The sequence below is a fragment of the Vulpes lagopus genome, chromosome 2 (assembly GCF_018345385.1).
Source record: "Vulpes lagopus strain Blue_001 chromosome 2, ASM1834538v1, whole genome shotgun sequence".
In the NCBI taxonomy this organism is placed as follows: domain Eukaryota; kingdom Metazoa; phylum Chordata; class Mammalia; order Carnivora; family Canidae; genus Vulpes; species Vulpes lagopus.
Window position 1 is genome coordinate 168,838,163 of NC_054825.1, and position 20,313 is coordinate 168,858,475.

At 56.4% G+C, this 20,313-nt stretch overlaps 2 protein-coding genes across 8 annotated transcripts in view; one reads left to right on the forward strand and one right to left on the reverse strand.

Moving 5' to 3' along the window:
* Positions 1–4,425: 4,425 nt before the first annotated feature.
* On the reverse strand, positions 4,426–16,475 carry ZNF574 (zinc finger protein 574). Of its 4 annotated transcripts, none has more exons than XM_041744113.1 (2): positions 15,463–16,475; positions 4,426–7,406 (listed from the first exon to the last, which is right to left on the reverse strand). In XM_041744113.1, exons 1-2 carry the CDS (start codon positions 15,752–15,754, stop codon positions 4,687–4,689), a joined length of 3,012 nt encoding a protein of 1,003 aa, XP_041600047.1. In that variant the 5' UTR covers positions 15,755–16,475; the 3' UTR covers positions 4,426–4,686. The 4 variants fall into 4 exon arrangements, with proteins under 4 accessions (XP_041600047.1, XP_041600051.1, XP_041600048.1 ...); XM_041744117.1 differs by lacking the exon at positions 15,463–16,475 and adding an exon at positions 10,229–10,480; XM_041744114.1 differs by lacking the exon at positions 15,463–16,475 and adding an exon at positions 10,069–10,208.
* GRIK5 (glutamate ionotropic receptor kainate type subunit 5) overlaps positions 14,212–20,313 on the forward strand; it is a 52,568-nt gene continuing 46,466 nt past the window's right edge. For all 4 annotated transcript variants that reach the window (XM_041744108.1, XM_041744109.1, XM_041744110.1 and 1 more), the window contains exons 1-3: positions 14,212–15,232; positions 18,749–18,877; positions 19,154–19,318. In XM_041744108.1, coding sequence (XP_041600042.1) covers positions 18,799–18,877; positions 19,154–19,318 — 244 coding nt within the window. In that variant the 5' untranslated portion in view covers positions 14,212–15,232; positions 18,749–18,798. The remainder of the gene's footprint in view (positions 15,233–18,748; positions 18,878–19,153; positions 19,319–20,313) is intronic.

The following is a 20,313-nucleotide window of genomic DNA, read 5'->3' on the forward strand; positions in this document are numbered from 1 at the left end:
CTCCTCTCTGTTCTGGTAAGGGTGGTGGGTACGTGTGTGCTGTGGAGGGGAGGCTCTACTTCTCATCAAACAGTAAGTGTTCAGAAGTGGGGCCTGCCTGAGCCATGTTTTCAGAACCGAGACTCGGAATTTAGGATGAATTCAAATTTCTGAATTCACGTCTCAGTTCTGCCATTTTAAAGCTATGGGACTTTTGATATCTGACCTTCAATGTCCTTGCCTGTAACATAGAGACAGTACCTACCCTATGGGGTGCAAGGATTAAAGGAGATGACGGGTAAGTGCTTAGGACACCCCTAGCACACGGTCTTCAATAAATGAGAGCTATGGGGAAAGCCAGAAAGCCAGTGAGTCCTTCCCCACTTCCATTCCCAGAGGAACTATAACCAGACCCTTGACAAATAGTTGACTTTGAAGTTGTCTGGTAGTATAAGGTACACTCTTTTTCAGAGTGATATTAACACTCATTCACTCAAATTTGTGTCCAGCCTATGTCACATTTGTCACAAACAGTGGCCTCACAGGGCTGATCCCCAAACCCTCACCACTGGAGATCAGAAATGGTGCCAACAACTGGTTTTCTCACTGGCATCAAGTCTCCTTGCTGCCGTTCCATCCCTCTGATGAATGCTTGGCACATAGATGCTGGAATTCTGAAAATTCAGTAGGAAGGGATGGGGGAGATAGGAGAAGGGAAAAGAATAGGAGCTGGATCACTTACATAAAAAAGCATTCACACTGCATCGTTTTGGCAAGGTTGAAAAAAAGCACCTCCCCAATTCTCAAGACAGGTCAGTAGGCGTGGGGATGTGGGATGTTGGTATAGAGGAAGGTCATTTGGACCAGCCCCCTCAGGTAGGGTGGTGCAGTCAGAATCCTTCAGACCTGAGTTCCTTGTTACCCAGGTCTTCTTGTGACTTGCACAGGCAGCACACCTGAGAACACTCTGGAACTGAACAAGGTATCCACTTACAGTCCCGTGAATGTGCCCAACTGCTCCACATGCCCTCCCTCAGAGTCACATTTGGGCCTCCTCTTGTCAAGAGCATAGTGGGCGATAGAGGACCACTTTTGTGTTCCCTTGACATTCCTGCTTATGTAGCTTCCATATCCAACTAAAAATAGGCAATGCAAGGCCTTCTTAGAGGGGTCAGCAGATTACTTGCATCAGAACTGGTGTGTTTATTTATTTGGGGTGGAGGGAGAAGCAGGAGAGGGAGAGAGAGAATCTTAAGCAGGTTCCATACCCAGCCTGGAGCCCAATGGTGGGCTCCATCTCACGACCCTGAGATCATGACCTGCCCCCAAAAGTGGGATACTTAATCGGCTGAGTCACCCAGGTATCCTATTTATTCATTTTTAAAGATTTTACTTTTAAGTAATCTCTACACCCAATGTGGGGCTTGAACTCACAACATCGAGATCAAGAGCCACACGCTCTACTGACTGAGCCAGCCAGGCACCCCAGAATTTTTTTTTTAAAGATTTTATTTATTCATGAGAGGCAGAGAGAGAGAGAGAGAGAGAGAGGCAGAAACACAGGCAGAGGGAGAAGCAGGCTCTGTGTGGGGAGCCCGATGCGGGACTTGATCCCGGGACCCCAGGACCGCGACCTGAGCTGAAGGCGCTAAACCGCTGAGCCACCCAGGCTGCCCAGAATTGGTGTTTAAAATGCAGATTTTATGGGATCCTTTAGTGGCTCAGCGGTTTAGAGCCTGCCTTTGGCCCAGGGCATGATCCTGGAGTCCCAGGACTGAGTCCCGCACTGGGCTCCCTGCATGGAGCCTGCTTCTCCCTCTGCCTATCTCTGCCTGTCTCTCTCTCTGTCTCTCGTGAATAAATAAAATCTTTAAAGAAAATAAAATGCAGGGCAGCCCTGGTGGTTCAGCGGTTTAGCGCCACCCTCAGTCCAGGGCCTGATTCTGGAGACCTGGGATAGAGTCCCACGTTGGGCTCCGTGTGTGGAGCCTGCCTCTCCCTCTGCCTGTTATCTCTGCTTCTCTCTCTCTCATGAATAAATAAAATCTTTAAAAAAAAAAAATAAAATGCAGATTTAAAATTTTAAATGAGGGGATCCCTGGGTGGCGCAGCGGTTTGGCGCCTGCCTTTGGCCCAGGGCGCGATCCTGGAGACCCGGGATCGAATCCCACGTCGGGCTCCCGGTACATGGAGCCTGCTTCTCCCTCTGCCTGTGTCTCTGCCTCTCTCTCTCTCTCTATCATAAAAAAAATAAATAAATAAAATTTTAAATGAGATTCTTTCTCTTAAAATAAATGAAAAATAAAAGTAAAATGCAGATTCCTGGGTCTCATCCAGACATGTTTGCTGGATCTGAACCTCTAGGGGAATTCCCTACCAAACATTAAAGTTCAAGAACCTTTGCCTTTTCAGCTCAAACCCCAGCATCCAACAAGGGTTTGCTTAGTGCCTTTTTTTAGGACAGTGGTTCAACTGAGGACCATCAAGTTTCAGTCAGGTGAAGAATGAGTCTTGCTCATAAATGTGTTTGCATGCGTCAACTTTTCACAGGGTGGGAGTCTACAGTTTTCATTAGCAGCTCTGAAAAGGCACAATTGAGGAACAGTGATCATCCACTGTCACAGAGCCATTCTTCCCTGCTGAATCTTGGGAGTCACCCAGCACCCTCAGGACCCACCCCTCCCCATTTCTGTTCCTTTTCTTTTCAAAGATTTTATTCAGGAGAGAGAGAGAGAGAGAGGCAGAGACACAGGCAGAGGAAGAAGCAGGCTCTCTGCGGGGAGAAGGATACAGGACTTGATCCCAGGACCTCAGGATCACGACCTGATCTGAAGGCAGACAGACACTCAACCACTGAGCCACCCAGGTACTCCACCCTGTCCCTTGATTCAACCTGATTTTTACCTGGTTTGGCAAGGATAAATCCTCCAGTTGTTCTAAGCACTTATTTGATAGGACTTTCAGGATGTTGCAGTTCTTGGGAGGCAGTATGAGAAGGAATCTCTACCTGGGGATTAAAGGGGATCTGGCATGCTGGGCTAAGATAGCTTGAATCCTTTCTGCAGGGCATGAGGTCACTGACAGTGCCTGTCATCCACACATTCTGCTTGAAAACAACTGCTTAACAGGTAAGTGCTCTTCATTAGGGGCAGACAGGTTATCAAACGGGATTTTTTTCTTTAATAAAATAAGGCTTAAGTAGTAAAATTTCTATCATGGGCTAGAATTGGTTTCTAGCTCTGGTCTACCATCTATCTACCTAGCCTTGATAAATCTCCCCTCTTGAGCTCTCATCTTTCACCTGAACATAGGTGAGGCCAGTGTATTTCCCCAAGCTTGGTGCCCAGAGGCTAGAAGACCAGTGAGGGGGCCGAGAGTAACAGTCTGAGTGGGCAGGTCTCAGGCCTCCCTTTCCTTGGTTTCAATACAAACAGCTTCCCTTCATCTCTCATTTATTGGGGTTCCAAATAGGAATTTTCTCCAACAGAAAGACTGGAATATGAGGTAACCACAATTGAGGAACGGTGATCATCCCACTGTCACAGAGCAATTCTGTGGGGCTTGTATTTCCTGGGCTACGGCTCTTAGGGACAAGACAAGCACAGAAACTGAGAGTTGTCACCAATCACCATCTTGTCAACCGCCCTCCCCCAGGCATGTGGAAGGCAGCAGGCTGCAGAAGAAAACACATGGGCGATTAAACCAGATGAAACTAGGCTTAAATTCAAGCTCTATCCTATGTCGTTGAATGACCTTGGGCAAATCACCTCCCTGCTTCTGACTTCAGACTCCTTCCCTACAAGATTTTCTCCTTTCTCCTCACAGGTCAGTGTGACGATTATTATAAAAACTTAAGTTCTTGAGACAAACTAGACAAATGCCAGAGAGCCACTCCAACCACCCCTCTCCCCACATCTGTTGGCTAAGCCAGAATTCTAGGTGGGCGCCAAGGCAGCTCCCCTTATGAGGCTGCCTAACTCCCAGAATCTTCTCTAACTCCACGGTTGGGTCTGGTCCCAGAAGCCACCCTCAACTGCCCTGGAGATCATGCCTTTCCCAAACCTGCATTTGCCCTCAGGGACCCATAGTGAGAAACTCAGATGGCCTTGGGGAGAGACCACTCACACTGGCACAGGAGTGGAGGGCAGAAGTGGTGAGAAAAAAAAAACAAACCTTCAGATTTTCCCAAATGTTCCTGCCACCAATTGAAACAACTTCAGGTTTTTCCATGGTGCTATGGGGACCTCTGGTGGCAAGACAGCCACATTGCTTCCCACCCAGCACCAGGGTGAAGTCCCTGCTGAGCCATGCGCTCAGACTCTGGGTCCTGAATTCAGTAAATGTCTACTGAGCTCCTACTACTCACCAGGCCCTGTTCTGGATGCTGAAAAAACCATGAAAAGCTCCCAAATTCCACCCACACAGCTGGGCCAGACAGAACACATGTCCAATTCAGTCTTTATTGACTGTTTCAACTTGGGGCCACCAGTGTGAACAGGTGGAAGGTCAGGGGCTGGGGTGCCTTTTATGCATATTAAAGACCCCAGATCAACCCCCTCTCGGGAGAATAAATCCAGTTACAGAACTTACACGGCAGTTAGGAGAGGTGGAGGAAAGGGCACAGTATCTACAGAGATTGAAGGGGACGCTGGAGGAGGTTCTTCAGCAACAGGGCACAATAGTGCTGAAGAGGGAAGGGGGACAGGGTCAGCCACTGATCTGGACCCCCTCGTCAGCCAGAGGATAGATCTCAATGGCCTCCACCAGGGGCAGTGCCTCCACTGCAGTCTCCATGACAGCCAGGCCGACAGCAGCTTCTGCCTCGGCCAGCTGCTGCCGCACGGCCGCCTGGTGCTGCTGCTGGTGGGTCTTGCGGTGCTTCCATAGGTTGGAGAAGGAGCGGTAGCTCTTGCCACAGTCAGGGCAGGAGTAGGGCCGCTCACCCGTGTGAATACGGCGATGTTCCGCCAAGCGCATGGAGATGGCAAAGGCCTTGCCACATACTTCACAGGCGAAGGGCCGCTCGCCTGTGTGCAGGCGCCGGTGGTCCTTCAGATGTGTGCTCTGACGGAAGGCCTTGCCACAGTCAGGACACGGGTATGGCCGCTCACCCGTATGGATGCGCCGGTGCACTTGCAACGACGTCTCTGTGCTGAACAGCTTCTTACACTCACTACACTCCAGGCCCCGGCGTCGGGCAGGGGCTGCAGGAGCTGCCGTGGCTGTGCTCCCCAGGGCAGTCGGGGAGGCAACAGGTGTGCGAGCAGCCCGGGGGGCCCGTGGGGTTGGGGGCTCCTTAGCTAGGACCTCTCCAGGCCCAGCAGCTGCATGGGCTGCCTCGTGCGCCTGCAACCGAGCAGCCGAGCCCACTTTCTTGCCACAGGTGCCACATTCAAAGCGCCGTGGGGCCTGCGCCGCTGCAGCAGCACAGCGGTGCTCACGGAGCCGCAGGGAGGAAGGGAAGGCAGCCCCGCAGGACGGGCAGCGGTGTGGCTGGCGCCCGGCGTGGACCACAAGCTGGTGCACCTCCAGCAGCCGGCGCAGCAAGAAGGAGCGGGGGCACTCACGACACTTGTAGGGGTACTCGCCCGTGTGGTGATAGCGGTGCATGAGCAGGCGGTAGGGGCGGTGGAAACGCACACCGCACTCCTGGCAGCGGTAGGGGAAGTGTTGGGCATGTACCAGGCGATGCTGCCTCAACGTGGAGCTCTGCGTGAAGGCCTTGCCACAGTCCCCACACCGGTAGGGCCTTTCCCCCGTGTGCGTGAGCCGGTGGCGTGCCAGGTTGGCAGGTGAGTTGAAGGGCTTAGAGCAGTCTGGGCAGGGGAAGGGCCGTTCACCTGTGTGTGTACGCAGGTGATTCCGCACATGAGACTTCTTCTTAAACATCTTGCCACAGATACCACACTTGTGGCGCCGTTCCAGCCGATGCACAAAACGCTGGTGCCGGGTCAGCTGCAAGGCCTTGCCAAATTCACGGCTGCACAGGAGGCAGCGGTAGGTGCCTGAAGCAGCCGGCCCTCCGGGGCCCTCTTCGGTCACAGGAGGCTCTGGTGCCTCTGGCTCTCCAGTCTCTGCTGGGGCGGGCTCAGGGAAACCAATGACAGGCTCCTCTGGGGGGACCGGTGTTGTGGGCAAGGGGACGCCCCCTGCCCCGTGTGTACGCCGATGGTACAGGAACTTGGTGAGGTTGACGAAGGTCTTCCCGCAAGGACACGAGTGCAGGGGGTTCGGAGTGTGGGCTCGCCGGTGGGCCAGGAGGAGGGCCTCCGTGCCAAAGGCCAGGCCACAGTCCACGCACAGAAAGTGAGACTCACTGCTGTGGTCTCCGAGGTGCTGGTCCAGACTGGCAGGGCTGGGGAAGACACGACTGCATAGAGGACACTTAAAGATGCCCTCCCGGTGACTCCGCAGATGCTGCTGGAGCTGGTGAGGTGAAAGAAAGAGCTGGTCACAGGCAGAGCAGAAGAGCTCCTGGGTGGCTGTCCCGCCTGGTTCTCCGCTGTTGTCCCTCCGGGCCTTGCGCCCCCGGCGGTCACGCCCGATGGCTTCACCGTTGCGCAACTCGTAACTGTGGTCAGAGGACGGCAGGGGATCAGGCTGGGACCCAAGCCCCTCTGTGGCTGATGGAGTCAGGGTCTCCTGCTGCAAGGCAGACTCCTCAGACTCAGGGCCAGGGCCAGGGAAGTGGGTGGCCTGGTGCTCCAGGAAGTCGGCTGGAAGCTGGAAGAGCTGGGAGCACTCAGAGCACTTGTAGAGGAGCAGCTCCACCTCAGTCACCACCTCAGTGGTAGTGGTGGTGGTGGTGGCGGCGGCCGAAGGGACAGCAGCCCCTTCACCACCCTCTTCTGCCTTGCGGTAGGAGTGCTCCACAGCCACACGGGCCTGGCCTACGGGGGGCCCCAGGACAACTGGGGACCCCAGGACAACCGGGGCTGGAGGCTTGGTAGAAGCGCCCCGGAGGTGCGTCTGCCGGTGGTTCAGCCAGAGCTCCTGGCTGGCGAAGAGCGCCTTGCAATCCACACACTCGTAGTGGATGGTGCTAGAGCTTAGTGCAGGTGCCTTGGGCGGCGGCTCTGCTGGCACGGCCTCTTGGGGAGCCATCATCTTCAGGTGCAGCTCCTGGTGCTCCAGGAGCTGGCTGGGGGACATGAGCAGCTGCCCACACTCCAGGCACTGGTACTGGCTCTCCTGCACTAGGGTCTGATAGAGGCCTGTGCCAGAGGCTGCCTCGGTGGCCACCGTGACTCCAGGGTCAGCCACACCCACCAGCTCAAAGTGCTGCTGGGGCACATGGGAGTTCTGGTGCATGAGCACCTCCTCCAGGGACCCATACAGCTGGTTGCACTCAGAGCAGACATAGCGGTGTTCGATGTACAGGACTGTCTCCTCGGATTCTTCGGTCATGGCGGCAGCAAGGCCCTGGGCTGTGAAAAGAAGAGAGGTGGGGACAAATAATAGCTAAACTGCTGTTTCCTCGGTCCTTCCCAGGGACAATTCTATCTCCTTAGCACCCCCTTCCCCCAGCCAAAACCTTAGATGCATTTTACCTTCTAAAGTCTCACTTCCATCTCCCATTCCCGCCCCACTCCCTAGCAATCCTTCCTCTCCAGAACACGCTACCAAGCACAGAACCTTCTCAGCAGTCCCTTCCTAGAATCTACCCAAGTCTCACATCTGAAATCAATGCACATCAAACTCCACCCACCAGATCCTTGTAACCTGTCCAACCCCTCATCTCCTCTGCCACTCAGCTGGTCCACAGCCACACACATGCCCCAGGAACCTGTGTTCTCTCCATTTGAGCCTCCTTCCACTGACTACCAACTTTTTTTTTCTTTAAGACTTTATTTATTCATGAGACAGAGAAAGAGAGATAGAGAGGCAGAGACACCGGTAGAGGGAGAAGCAGGCTCCATGCAGGAAGCCTGATGCGGGACTAGATCCCAGGTCTCCAGGACCATGCCCTGGGCTGAAGGTGTCGCTAAACCGCTAAGCCACCCGGGCTGCCCAACTGACTACCAACTTACTACCCCACTCCTGCTCTCAGGTGCCTGGGGAAGCTCTTACAGGGCCTAATTGCTGCCACGGTCTCCCAGCCTTGCTCCTCCTCTCTGTTCCCTCCCACTGGCTCCTAACATCTTTTTACACCAGAGAACTCAAACTGCCCCAAGGCCTGGCACATGGCACAACTGCTCTCCTTCACATAAGTGCACAGTTTCTCCCTCCAGTGCCCAGATCCCTCACATCAAACTCTCCTTTCCCTCAACCACCTTGTTGTCTCACATTGGCCTAATCCATCACACCTACACTTTTCCCTCCTTAACCACTTCCCCATGATAGCCAGATGATCCCCCTCTTCAAAGTACTCAAACCTCTCTCCAAATCAAAGTCCTCTCCCACAGCCCTAACCCTGTATCCAGAACATCCAGCCCCACTTCCCAAAAACCTATTCCTTCACACCTATATTTTACCCGTGACCCTCTAAGTCATGTCTCAAGATACTCTTCACGGCAATCACTTCTTTTTTACATGGAGACCTCACCTACAATTCTAATACCCCCTAGAGTCCCCAGGTCCCCTCTTCACATATACAGCTACCCCAACCACTACAAGGGATGCCCACACCCTTCTTCATATCAACCTCAAGCCCTCTTCTTTACAACATGACCCACCCTAACCCATTTCAGGGATGCCCAGATACGGTCTTCTCATCAACGCAAACCCTTCCTTACAAACCCACGGTGCCCTAATCCTTGCCAGGGACATCCAGACCCTGGTCCCTGTTATAAACCTAATCTTTTCTTCTTCTCAAAAAGACCCCTTCCCACCCTAATCCATTCTAGCGATGCCCAGATCCCCTCTTCATATCAGCATAAACAGACCTCTCTTCTTTGCAAAGAGACCCAACCCACTCTAACCCATTCCAGGGATGCTCAGACCCCCCTCTTTATAACAACTTACTTTCCTTTGCAAAAACATCCCGGCATGTACTGTAACCATAACCCAATCGAGGGAGATCCAGACTACTCTTCACAAAGGCTTAAACTTTCACACACACACCCCTCCCACTGCCGGAATCCCCTTTGGGAATACCCAGGCCCTACCTTCTTGATATGCTGAACCCCTTCACCCCCCAAGCCCAGACAGGATAGCGAGACTCCTCTCACCAGCTTATCACCTGGGGATACCCAGACCCCCAACTTCTTGTCAACCTAACAGCTCATTCTCATTCTGGCAATGCCAAGACCCCTCTGCCACTTGGCACACGGATCTCTCACCACCCTAACCTTTTCCAGGGATACCCAATTCCCACTCTTCACCTTGACCTAATTCCCTGTACTTTTCAAAAACATCACCTCTACCCAACCTATCCTAGGGACACCCAGACACCCTTTTTACATGTTAACCCTTTGCACAGGGGCTCCTCTCAACCCCAACCCCATTCCAACAGTACCCACCTCCCAACTCCTCTTCACATGAACGTAACCCCGTTCTTCACACTGGGACCTCTCCCTAGGCTCCAAATCCCAACCCCCCCTCCCCACCCAGGGATATTTATTTGCTAAAATATTCATTTTCACACACCAAGCCCCTCTCATTGGTCTAATACCCTCCAGGCATAACTGTTTTCTTTCTGTTAACTTATCTCTTTTCTCACACCCTAAGCCCCTCCCGGGACACCCAAGCCCCCTCTAACCGTCCACCCCGCTTCGGTCCCGGACGGCCCTACCGCTAGGCCCTGGCTCGATACCCACCCCCCGCCCCGCGGGCCTCGGAGCCTCTCCCGGGGGGCAGCTCTAACGCCTCCCTCGCCACCGAGGTCCCTCCCGGCCCCCGGCCCGAGCCCCGCCCCTCCTCACTCAGCCCAGCACACGACTCTAGCTCCCCTTCCCCACCCGCCGCCCCGGCCCGGCCCCCGCCCCGCCGCCCGCGCGCCCCGCGGGCCGTTGGTGCCGCTCCGCCCTCCCCGCCGGGCGCGCGCCCCCTCCGGGCCTCAGTGCGCAGGCGGGGTGGCGTGGGGAGGCCGGGAGCGGCGGAAGGGGGGAGCCGGGCCGCGCCGGCCCGCGGTGCCCCCACGGCACTCACTCGCCTCCGCCGTCTCGCACCCCCCGGGCGCGGGCCCGGGCCGCCGCTCCCCTCGCGCGGCCACCCTAGCGCTGCGCCCTCTCTGGCTCCCGCCGTCGCCTCTCGTCTGCTCCGCAGCCTCGCTCTCGCCCCCAATCGCCCTCAGCAACGCCCCGCCTACCTTCCCCCTCGGCCGCTCCGCGAACGGCCGAACGCGCCCAATCAGCGTCCGTCTGGCTCCGGCCGTTCGACCAATCGACGCTCACGTCTGTGAGCCTTGGGCCAATAGGATGGAGCGTCGGGATCCCCGCAGTGCCCAACCAATCCTCCAGCGAAGTCCCCTCGCCGGCCGGCCCCGGGCTGACAGTGTCCGCCCCTTTAAGCCCCCTGGAGGATGCTCCTCCCCCAGCTCCCCGTCGACTCCGCCTGGCGCCTGAAGAAGGGACGGCAGCGCGGTGACGTCAGGCGGCGGAGCGAGGCTGCGGGCGCCATCTTGGGGACGCCGGGCTGGAGTCGCGTCGGGGTCGGACGGGAGGGGGGAGGGGGAAGTTGGAGAAACTGAGGCACAGGACACTCAGGGGGTGAGGGCGGGGCAACTGTGGCGCAGCAGCCCCCCCCCCCCCGGAGCGAAGGGAGAAAGTGAAGCGCCCATCAGCCCAGCGGGGAGGGAGACTGCGGCACCAAGCACATGGAGGGAATAAAAAGGGAAACTGAGGCTCCAGACTCCTTTCATGAAAAAGAGGAAGGGGAGGCCGACCGAGGGACTCTTGAGGGAGGGGGAAGGAGAAATGTCAAAGGAGAAGCAAGGAGCGAGGGGATCCGAGGCAACGAGGGAAACCCGAAGAGGGGAGGAAATGGGGTTCCATTCATTTTCAGCCAAGGACAGTTTCACTGGAAGAAACGGAGAGGGTGGGGGTGGGGGAGTGCGCAGAAGACCTGAGGGGCAGCTAGGGTGAGCACCTGCAGAAAGTGACCCTGTGGCGCAGCCCGGGTGGCTCAGCGGTTTAGCGCCACCTTCCACCTTCGCAGCCTTCGGCCCAGGGCGTGATCCTGGAGACTCGGGATCGAGTCCAGCGTCGGGCTCCCTGCCTGTGCTCACCGCCCTCCCCCCCCCATGATTAAATAAAATTTAAAAATTTCTTTAAAAAAGAAAGTGACGCTGTAGCAGATGGACTCTGCTTCCTTCCTTCCAAGGTGCCTTCCTTCTAGGCTGACCCAGGGCAACTGGGAAGGTGGAGCTTCTGTGTGTCCAGGGGGCACTGGCCCTTGGTTGCTGCTCATCTTCCTTTCTGGCCCCAGGGCGTTGGCAGAGCCTTGCTACGTTTTCAGAGCTACTCTCCAAACCCAAGGGCTGGGGGTGGGGGGTGGGGGTGCAAGAGATTCACTGTTCTAACTAGTGCCCCCCACACACCACCATTTCTCAAATGAGTAAACTGAGTCTCAGAGGAGTTGTTTTTTTTTACCTTCCTGAGGCTCAAAGTGACCAAGGGGCCCCAAATACAGAGTAGAAACTAGGTTTGACTCTTTGGTCACCACCTTAGCCGTGTCCTTCAATTGGTTTCTAACTGGATACCCTAACTTCCCACTACATTAAAGTCCCTAACAGCAAGCCAGTGTAATTAAACCAGGCCATCTGGATTGGAATCCTGACCCTGCCACTTCTTTTTTTTTTTTTTTTTTTTTTAAGATTTTTATTTATTCATGAGAGACCCAGAGAGAGAGGCAGAGACACAGCAGGGAGCCCGACCTGGGGCTGGATCCCCAGTCTCCAGGAACTGGCCCTGGGCTGAAGGTGGCGCTAAACCCCTGAGCCACCCGGGCTCCCCACTGACCCTGCCACTTCTGAGCTGTTGTCTTGGACAAGTCCACTCCCCTGTGCCTCAGTTTCCTCATCTGTGAAATGAGGATAATAGCCCCTGTGTCATGGTGGTGAGGCATAGAGTAAATGCTATGTAGGAATTTTTATTAGGACCTCAAGGAGCTCAGTAATAATAGCTCCTGTGTCCTCAGCCTGTTATGATGTGCCAAGTATTGTGCTTAGTGCTTTCTATGCTTTATCAGGTTGATCATCTCAACAACCCTAGGAGGGAGGAATTACTGTTCTCACTTTTCTAAGAGACTGGGGCCCAGAGGAGTTAAGCTGCTTGCCTATCTTTAGGAGGAGATGGAGCCAGGGTTCCAACCCAGGGGTTGACTGTGTTGGTCTGTGCCTTTGGCCCCCAGGCTCTCCTGCCTGGCCAGGTGGATGTCCTGTCCTGCATGGTGTGTTGAATGGATGAATGCAAGAAGTAAAGAAAACAAGTTGATGGGAATGCGTGAGCTCTGAAGCTGGTGATCTGGGTTTGCCATCAGGGTGAAATCACCTGGGCAGGAGCCAGAAGTTAGACTCAGCCTTTGATAGGCTCCATGCACTTGGGTAGGTTCTCACTCTGCTGAAGCCTCCTTTTCCACCTGAAAATGCAAGGGTCCAGCTCAACATGTCAGGTCCCTTTCTGCTCAGACCTTTTGCTTGGACTTCCCAGGTCCTCTCGACTAGCTAGGTTCCTTCTCTTCTGATGGCACAGGAGAAAGCTGAGGCCTGGGTCAGTTTTTATAGACGGGTGGCATGGGACTAGATTTCGGGGTAAGTTTATTTTAGAGAGGATAGGCGTTCTTTGCTGGGGTCCCTGCATAAGCAAAAGCCTAGAGGCCAGTGAGAGTCTAGGCTTTCAGCTTTCCTGGAGCTGAGGGTGGGCGTTGGGGGACCACAGGTGTTGTCTGTGTAGGGGGAGGAGGTGTGTGTAAAGTTGGTGGTCCTTCAGGGTCCAATGTATGTGTCAGGCTTATGTCAGGGATGCTCCATATGGGACAAGGGCTTTCTATGCCAGGCTGGTGTAGGGGTTGCCATGTGCTCTGTGTGTGTGTGTGTGTGTGTGTGAAAGGCATATGGTCACGTGTGCTGGGGGGCTGCACGTGAGTGTGTCAGTGTCTCCTCCCCATCACGAGCATTGGGGGTGGCGGTGAGTCACGGGCTCAGCCTTCAGCGCCAACTGTCATGTTCCTTCCCCCCAAATTTCACCCCCCACCCAGCCGTGCACCACCCACCCCCACTCCAAGATCTGTGTCACTGCTTCTGTCATCCATCCCCCTGTCCTGCTCGTTCCTCTGAGAGGCTGCAGTGGGCTCCCTAGGAGGGAGTCTCCCACTTGTGCTGGCTCTGCTCTCCATCTCCCTGCCCTTTCCCACTACCTCTCTGCTCAGGTGGTGGCCCAAGAAGGAGGGCCTCTTCACCCCACCCACTCATGTCTGTGGGGCCCAAGGATGTCTCAATGCATTATAGACAATTCCCATTCTCCCCACCCATCCCTTCCCCTCCACAGGGACTATTTCTACTTCTGGGGGCTTCTCACTTATCTCCAGGGGCTGGCTTCTCCTGCCTTAGACCTCTTATGTCCACACATCCTTGTTTTCGTGGGTTCCTGATATCTGTCTTCCCCCAACCCCATTTCTGTGACTTTCTCCCACTTTGCGTGGCCTGCCTCCCTGTCTCTGTGATACGTGTCCTTGTCCCCATGGACCACTCCCCAGGTCCTGGAGTGCTTTCTGTTCCCATGGGCCTCTTTCCATCTTCATGGGAGCTTCTCTGTGTCCACAGGCTGCCCTGGTCTCTGAGGTCCTTTGCTGTCTCTGGTCTGCTCCCATGTTTCCATGGGCTTTCCTCTCTTTTCTCTGGGCTTTTTCCTGTCCTTGTCCTTGTGGGGTTTGTGGACCTTGGCCCACCTCTGTGAGTTTTGATGGCCAGCTTGCTGTTCCTCTGCATTTTTCCTCATCTCTGTAGCCCTCTCCCCCCAGCTCCATGGCCTTCTCCTCAGGTCTCCCAGCCTCTCTCCGTGGGCTCCTGGGCAGGGCGGTGGCATGGTGGTGGAGGGGGTGGCCCGGGGGTGGGCCCTCTGTCCAATGCAGCGCCTTCCCCCCTCATCAGCATTCTCCTCGCGGGCCCCCCAGCCCCGACCAATACGGGCTCCCCCTCCCCCTGACTCCCCTCCCTCCTCTTTCTCCGCCTGCTGCCCTCCCTTCCTCCCGCCCGCCCTCCTCCCTGCCTCCCTCCCTCCCTCCCTCCCTCATCTCTCCCCCCCCACCCCACCCCCCCGCGCTCCAGGACCCAGCGCGGGCGGCGGGCGGGCAGGCAGGCGGCGGCCTCGCAGGGGAGAAGGAGAGGTGGCGGCGGCGGCGGCGGCGGCGGAGGTGGTGGTGGTGGTGGTGGTGGTGGTGTTGGCGGCGGTGGCGGCAGTGGCGGTGGCGGCGGTGGCCAGCAGCAGGGAGGCAGGCCCAGCTGGGGACCCAGAGCCGGCGGCTGCGCCTCGCAGGGGACCAGGAGTCCGTGGCCAGGCCCTCCCACCAGGGCCCTGCACCGGGCGCCCCGGGACACCCCACCCTCCTCCGCCTTCCTCTTCCACCTGCTCCTCTCTCCATCCTTCCCTCCCTCCTCCTCTCCCTCCTCCCCATCTCTCCACCTCGCCTGCCCCCCTCTCGGCTCTCCGGGTCTCCCAGCACCCCATCCTCCCCAGCCCCTCCACCCCTTGGCTTCTCCCCGCCCCTAGCATGCTTTTCCCGTGGGGGCTGAGGGCTTGAGGACTCCAGGCCCTTGCCTCATCCAGGGCAGGGCCAAGGCTCCAGGGGGGAGGGGGGAAGGGGTGGCCCCCTCCCCCCAATCCAGCCCTCCCCTCCCCCATTCCTCCTGATGGCCGGCTTCCTGGTCTCCAGCCAGTCCTCGCCCCCTGTGGCCCCCCCAGGCCGGCCCGGCTAGGGGAGGGGGCGGGGGCCCTTTCCTGGGCCGGCTTCCCCCTCCCCCGGCTTTGCCTGTGTCCCCCACCCTTCCGTTTTCACCTTCCTCTCCTCCTTTCCTCCCTCCTTCCCCTCCATTTGCTCCTTCCCCCTCTCCTCTCTCCCCTTCTCTCCTCCATTTTCTCCTTTCCCCTTCCTCCCTGCCCCGGCCCGCCCTCTCCGCTTCCACCTGTCCTTCCTCCTTGCTCCTGGGGAGCCCCGGTTTTGGACTAGTTGGGGGCCACTGTCGGCGGCGGGGGAGGGGGCCCTGTGGACTGCCCTCTCCCCCCGCCCCGGCCACACCACCACCCAGCGCCAGAGCATCTCCCCGCTGTCTTTCTCGGGCCTCGAGGGAGCCCAGCCCTCCGTCCCACCAGGATCCGTGAGTGTCTGCGGGGCGGGGGTTGGGCTGGGGCCAGCCTGGGTCCTGGAAGGCTGGGCTCGCGGGCGCCTGGTGGGGCTCCCACGTCCCCCTGCCCCTCCTCGAGTAGGGCCTGCCTCGTTCCCCCCATCTCCCAACCTCCATTCCCCTCACCCTTCTTCTGGGTGCACAGCTCATCCTCACCCCCAGCCCCCAGCCCCGGGGGTCCTGAGGGGCTGCCTGGCTCTTACTTGTGGGCTCACTCCTCGTCCGGGACTCCCGGCCAGTCTCCGCCCCTGCTTTCTCCAGCCGCGGTCCCGCGGTGACTGGCTCTGCTCTCTCTCTCTCTCTCTCTCTCAATCTCCCTCTCTCTTTCTCTCCCTCTCTCCCTCTCTCCCTCTCTCTCTCTCTCTCTCTCTCTCTCTCTCGCTCTTTCCACCTCTCTTCTTTCCTCGGAGGCTCATCCTTTCCACCTGCCACAAGCCCATCCCCATCCCATCCGCTCTGTCTCCTGGAAATGTCTTTCCGTTTTACAGTCTCCATTCCCTGTGTCTCTTGGGCCTCTCTCTGACTCTGTCCAACTTCTCTCTTGTTTGCCTTTAGCCTAACTCTTTCTTAGTGTGTCTCTGTTGATCTCTCTCTCTCTCTCTCTCAAAACTCCCCTGCCTCTTGTCTGGCTCTTTCAGCGGTGCCCACACCGCCAGGTCTGGCTCTCTATCCACTTCTCTCCGTCCACTCTTGGCTCTGCCTCTGCCCCTGCACCTGGAGGCCGTCTTCCTACTCACTTTTCCGCTTTCCTACCCCAGATCCACTCCTCTCTCCTTATTTGCAGCCACTCCGTGGTCCACTTTGCCTTTTCCTTGGTGGTCTCACCTCCTGCCCCATCCTCTGCTCATTTCTGCGTCCTGGGCTGGCCTGTTGGTCCTTATCCGGCCCCATGCCTTGGGGCTTGTGGGCTCCAGAATTGACCACCGTCCTCAAGACCCTCCTGGGGGGAGGCAGAAGCACCTCTGTGTGGACTTGCCCCCTTTACCTGGGCACTTGCCCCGACCCTGCCTCTGCCCTTCCAGGTTGCTCCATCTTCTTCCCTGCCACATTTTCCCTCTTGGGCCCTCGCTCCCCCTCTCCTAGTTTGTGCCTGTTCCACCTGCCCCTTCGTCTTCTCTAGATCTGCTGTGTGGTTCTGACATTCATTGTCTCTGTCTCTTTCCAGCTAGCCTTCCTCCTTCTCAGGGTTTTGCAGTTTTCCTACTTGCACCTGTGGTCATTTTTTTTTGCCCTCTTCCGCACCCCATTTGTCTCACGGATGCCCCTTTCTCACCTTGGCCATGTCTCTTGCTTGCCTGCTTATCTGTCTCCCTCCCCTGGCAGGCCCCCTCACTAGGCTCCTTCTGCCCTGTTGTCTGCTGTGCTTCCACCTTTACTTGGCTTTGCCTAAGGGGCTGGGCCTGTGGGGCCCAGGCCTGCCTGATTCTCTGCCTCTGCCACCTCATGCTGCCTGTCTCGTCTCTGTTTCTTTTGGTGCCTCACTTCTAGGCGAGGGGTGTGTGTGTGTGTGTGTGTGTGTGTGTGTGTGTGTGTCCTTCTCTCTCATTTAGCCCCAGTTACTTCTTTTTGGGCTGTCTTTCTGTCTGTGCCTTCCGGTATGTCTTTGTTCGTTTGCTGTCCCCAACCCTGGTCCTGCACTTTCTGCTCCCACCTGTGTCTGCCACCTGTGGGACCCTGCCCTTCTGGCCCCCGTCTCTCCCTTGGGCTTCCTCATTCTCCAATCTCTGCTCCCCAGCTGTCCCCAGAAACTCCTGGTGTCTCAGGATGACCCTCCCCTTCACTCCTGCCTCTCTCTGAGCCTCACCCTCCACAGCCCTCCCTGGAGAGTTCTCCTTTCTGGTCTGTAACTTGCCTATTCCTCTACCCTTGAAGCTTTCCACTTTAGACCCAAATGACCATCTGTAAACCCCAGCCAGCCCATGTTGCCCTCCCTCCCCCACGGTGCCTTTCATAGAGGCCTGAGAGAGGGACCTGCTGCAAGTTCAGGTGGGAGTTGGGGAAGAGCAGGTTTTTGAGAGGGTCTCCTGCTGCCCTGGTCTAGGTTTTTCTGGCCACAAGGATGGCCCAAAGCTTTGCATTGTGCCTCTGCTCTCCCCTGGGAGGTTTCATTCTGCTTTCTCACTAGCACAAGCCCCCTTTCTATGGGGATCAGGTGGGGTACAGGGAGACCCTCAGGCTCACCTCACAGCACTGTGAGCCTCACAGTAACTTTCTCCCCTGGAAACCCAATGTCCCCTCCATTGGGGCATGGCTCTTGGCCAGGTGAAGCTGTGCATCTAGCCAAACTCATTCCTTCCCTAGGTGTGGGGGATGCCCCACAGAAGGCTAGGGTACTTGGAGGACTCTAACTTCCTAGGGATGGAGCTGTTCTGGAGAGCAGAGATGCATTGTCTTCCCCCCTACTTTTTGGCTTCCTAGAGCAGAGTGGGGGGCTGCAGTGTGGCACCTCTTTGGCAGATAGCTCACTCCCTGCCTTACTCAGTCTTCCTTTCCAGCTGTCTCTGGTGGCATCTCAAGTGGGATTGTGTCCTCTCTCCTTTCTGTCTTCCTGTTCCATTCTGTGTCTCTTGTGCCTTAATTTCTCTCTCTCCTGCCTGCCCTACACTCTTCTCCCCACCCTGCCCTTTCTCTACTCCCATGGCTCCCTGCCTGCTGCCTCTTCCCTCTTCCTTACCTCCCAGAAACTCCTCTGTCCTCTCCATCTCTATTCTCCCTGCTTCCTGTCTTCTTATCTTCTTGTTCCCTTGTATTTCTGCCTGTTTTTCTTTTTCTCCTTTTCCAAATCTCTTTGTATTTTCTCTGTCTCAACCTCTCTTTCTATTTCTGTCTCTGTTTCTCCCTTCTCTCTCTCTTTACTTTTTTTTTTTTAGCCCCTTGGCTGCCTCAAGTCCATCCATCTGTCTCTGTGTGTGTCTCTGACTCTCTCCATCGTTCCCTCTCTCTCCAAGTTTCCTTAACTCCCAGATACTCTCTCCTCCAGACCCCGGATGTCCAGGCCTCTTTCCCCGGGGGATTGTGGGAACCAGGGACGTCAGGAAAGTGGCAAGTGAGGCCTGGGATGGGGTTGCCTAGCAACCACCGCATCCTCTCCAGCCAGTTTCTGTTGCCTAGTAACGGTGGCCTGCCCAGAGACAGGGGCGGGACTGGGTGGGGGGTGGCACTTCCTGGTTTCCTATTGGAGTGGGGATGGTCCCTGGAATTTGCTCTTACCTGAGATCCCTTCTGTCTTGGTAGCTGTGACTGTCCTCCTGCAGTGCCTGTCCCCACTCAGTGCTGGGGGGTCCTTTTTGGTGGTGCTTCTCAGAACTCGAGCTTCCTTTGCAGCAATGCCTGTGGTACTGTCAGCTTCTGACAAGGACAGGGCCCTTCAGACCTCACCCACAATGTCCCGGGGTCTATGGTCACTACCTCGTCTAGCAGTCCTCCAAAGGGTTCTGAGGCACCCCCATCAGCAATCTCCTTGTGGGCGGGGGGGGGGGCTCCCTGCAGGTGGCGAGTGGGGGCCGCGGCAGCTGCGTCCCCATGAGGAGGGGAGGAAGATGCCGGCTGAGCTGCTGCTGCTGCTGATTGTTGCCTTCGCCAGCCCCAGCCGCCAGGTGCTCTCGTCACTGCGCATGGGTGAGGCCCCTCAGCCCCTGCCCTGCCTCCACAGAGACCCTCCCAAGCATGCCAGTCCCCGAGGACCCAGGAATCTGGGCTTTGGGTCTCAGCTTCCCTTGGCAACAAGGAACAGCACCTCCAGCTCCTTTTTCCTCCTGGACCTCCAGCTCTAAGCTTAGATCTGGGAGCCTGGATCCCTGTCAGCATCCTCACCCCCACCTCAGAGCCCAGGAGTCTAGGACCCCAGCCTTTTCTTTCTTAGCACCCAAGTCCCCAATCCCTGTGTCCCCTCAGCTGCGATCCTGGACGATCAGACAGTGTGTGGCCGTGGTGAACGTCTGGCCCTGGCTCTGGCCCGGGAGCAGATCAACGGGATCATTGAAGTCCCAGCCAAGGCCCGGGTGGAAGTAGACATCTTCGAGCTTCAGCGGGACAGCCAGTACGAGACCACGGACACCAGTGAGCAGGGCCACAGGGGGTGTGGGATGAGGCGGGGCAGGCTGGTAGCCCTCAGTCTGTTCCTCAGCTTCCAGCCTCCTCAGCTTGCTTTGTTTCTTTCTAGTTTCACCTGCTCCTTCCTTTGTGTCTGCTCTACCTTTTCCTTCCCAGAGATGGTGCTGCTGAGCGTGGGGAGGTGGGGAGAGCCCCAGCCCCAGCCCCGCCCTATAGGAGCTGAGGGCCTCATTTGAAAGATAAGCTCATAGCTGGCCAGGGATACAGCCCTCAGAGCTGAGTAATGAGGGACCTGGGCAGTGAGACCAGGGGCCTCAGGGGCAAGGACAGTGACAGCACTTTGGAGCAGGCTAAACTAAAGTTCTGAGCTCTGAAAGGAGAGCAGGATATAGAAAGAGTGGCATTGCTCAAAGTATGCTCCGTAGAACATCAGTAGCCACGTAGTAGGGGTGCATAAGGATTTGTTGGATCCTGACAGATTGAGTGAATGTTAATACGTGTCTCTTGAGCAGACTTTCTGGGTTTGTACACCTTCAGGAGATGCTGCCTTAAGTATGTTTTAGACTGGTTGATTTCTTTCTTTCTTTCTTTCTTTTTTTTTTTTTTTTTTGACTGGCTGATTTCTTACAGGCCTTATCAGAGCCTTTGTTGTATTTATGTATATTTCAAGTCAGCCAGAGGAAGAATGGGGTACAATGTTGCTTATACTTTTCTGACTGGTGCACAAACTGGGAGAAGCTGGGATGGGGGATGAGAAGGCAGATGGTGTTCCAGGCATATGCCTTTAGTCTGGAGCTGGAGCAGAGGAAGTGGGTATATGGAGGCAGGGGACAGGGTCTAGGATTGCACCTGTCCTGATTACCTGGACTCAGGACGTGTTTGGAGGAATTGTGAGAGACTTTTGGGCTGAAGTGCAACGGAGCCATGAGAGATGAGGCTGGGCAGATGGGCGGAACAGTTCAAGGAGGCCTACAGTGGCGGGCTGAAAGCTGTGGGCCTCA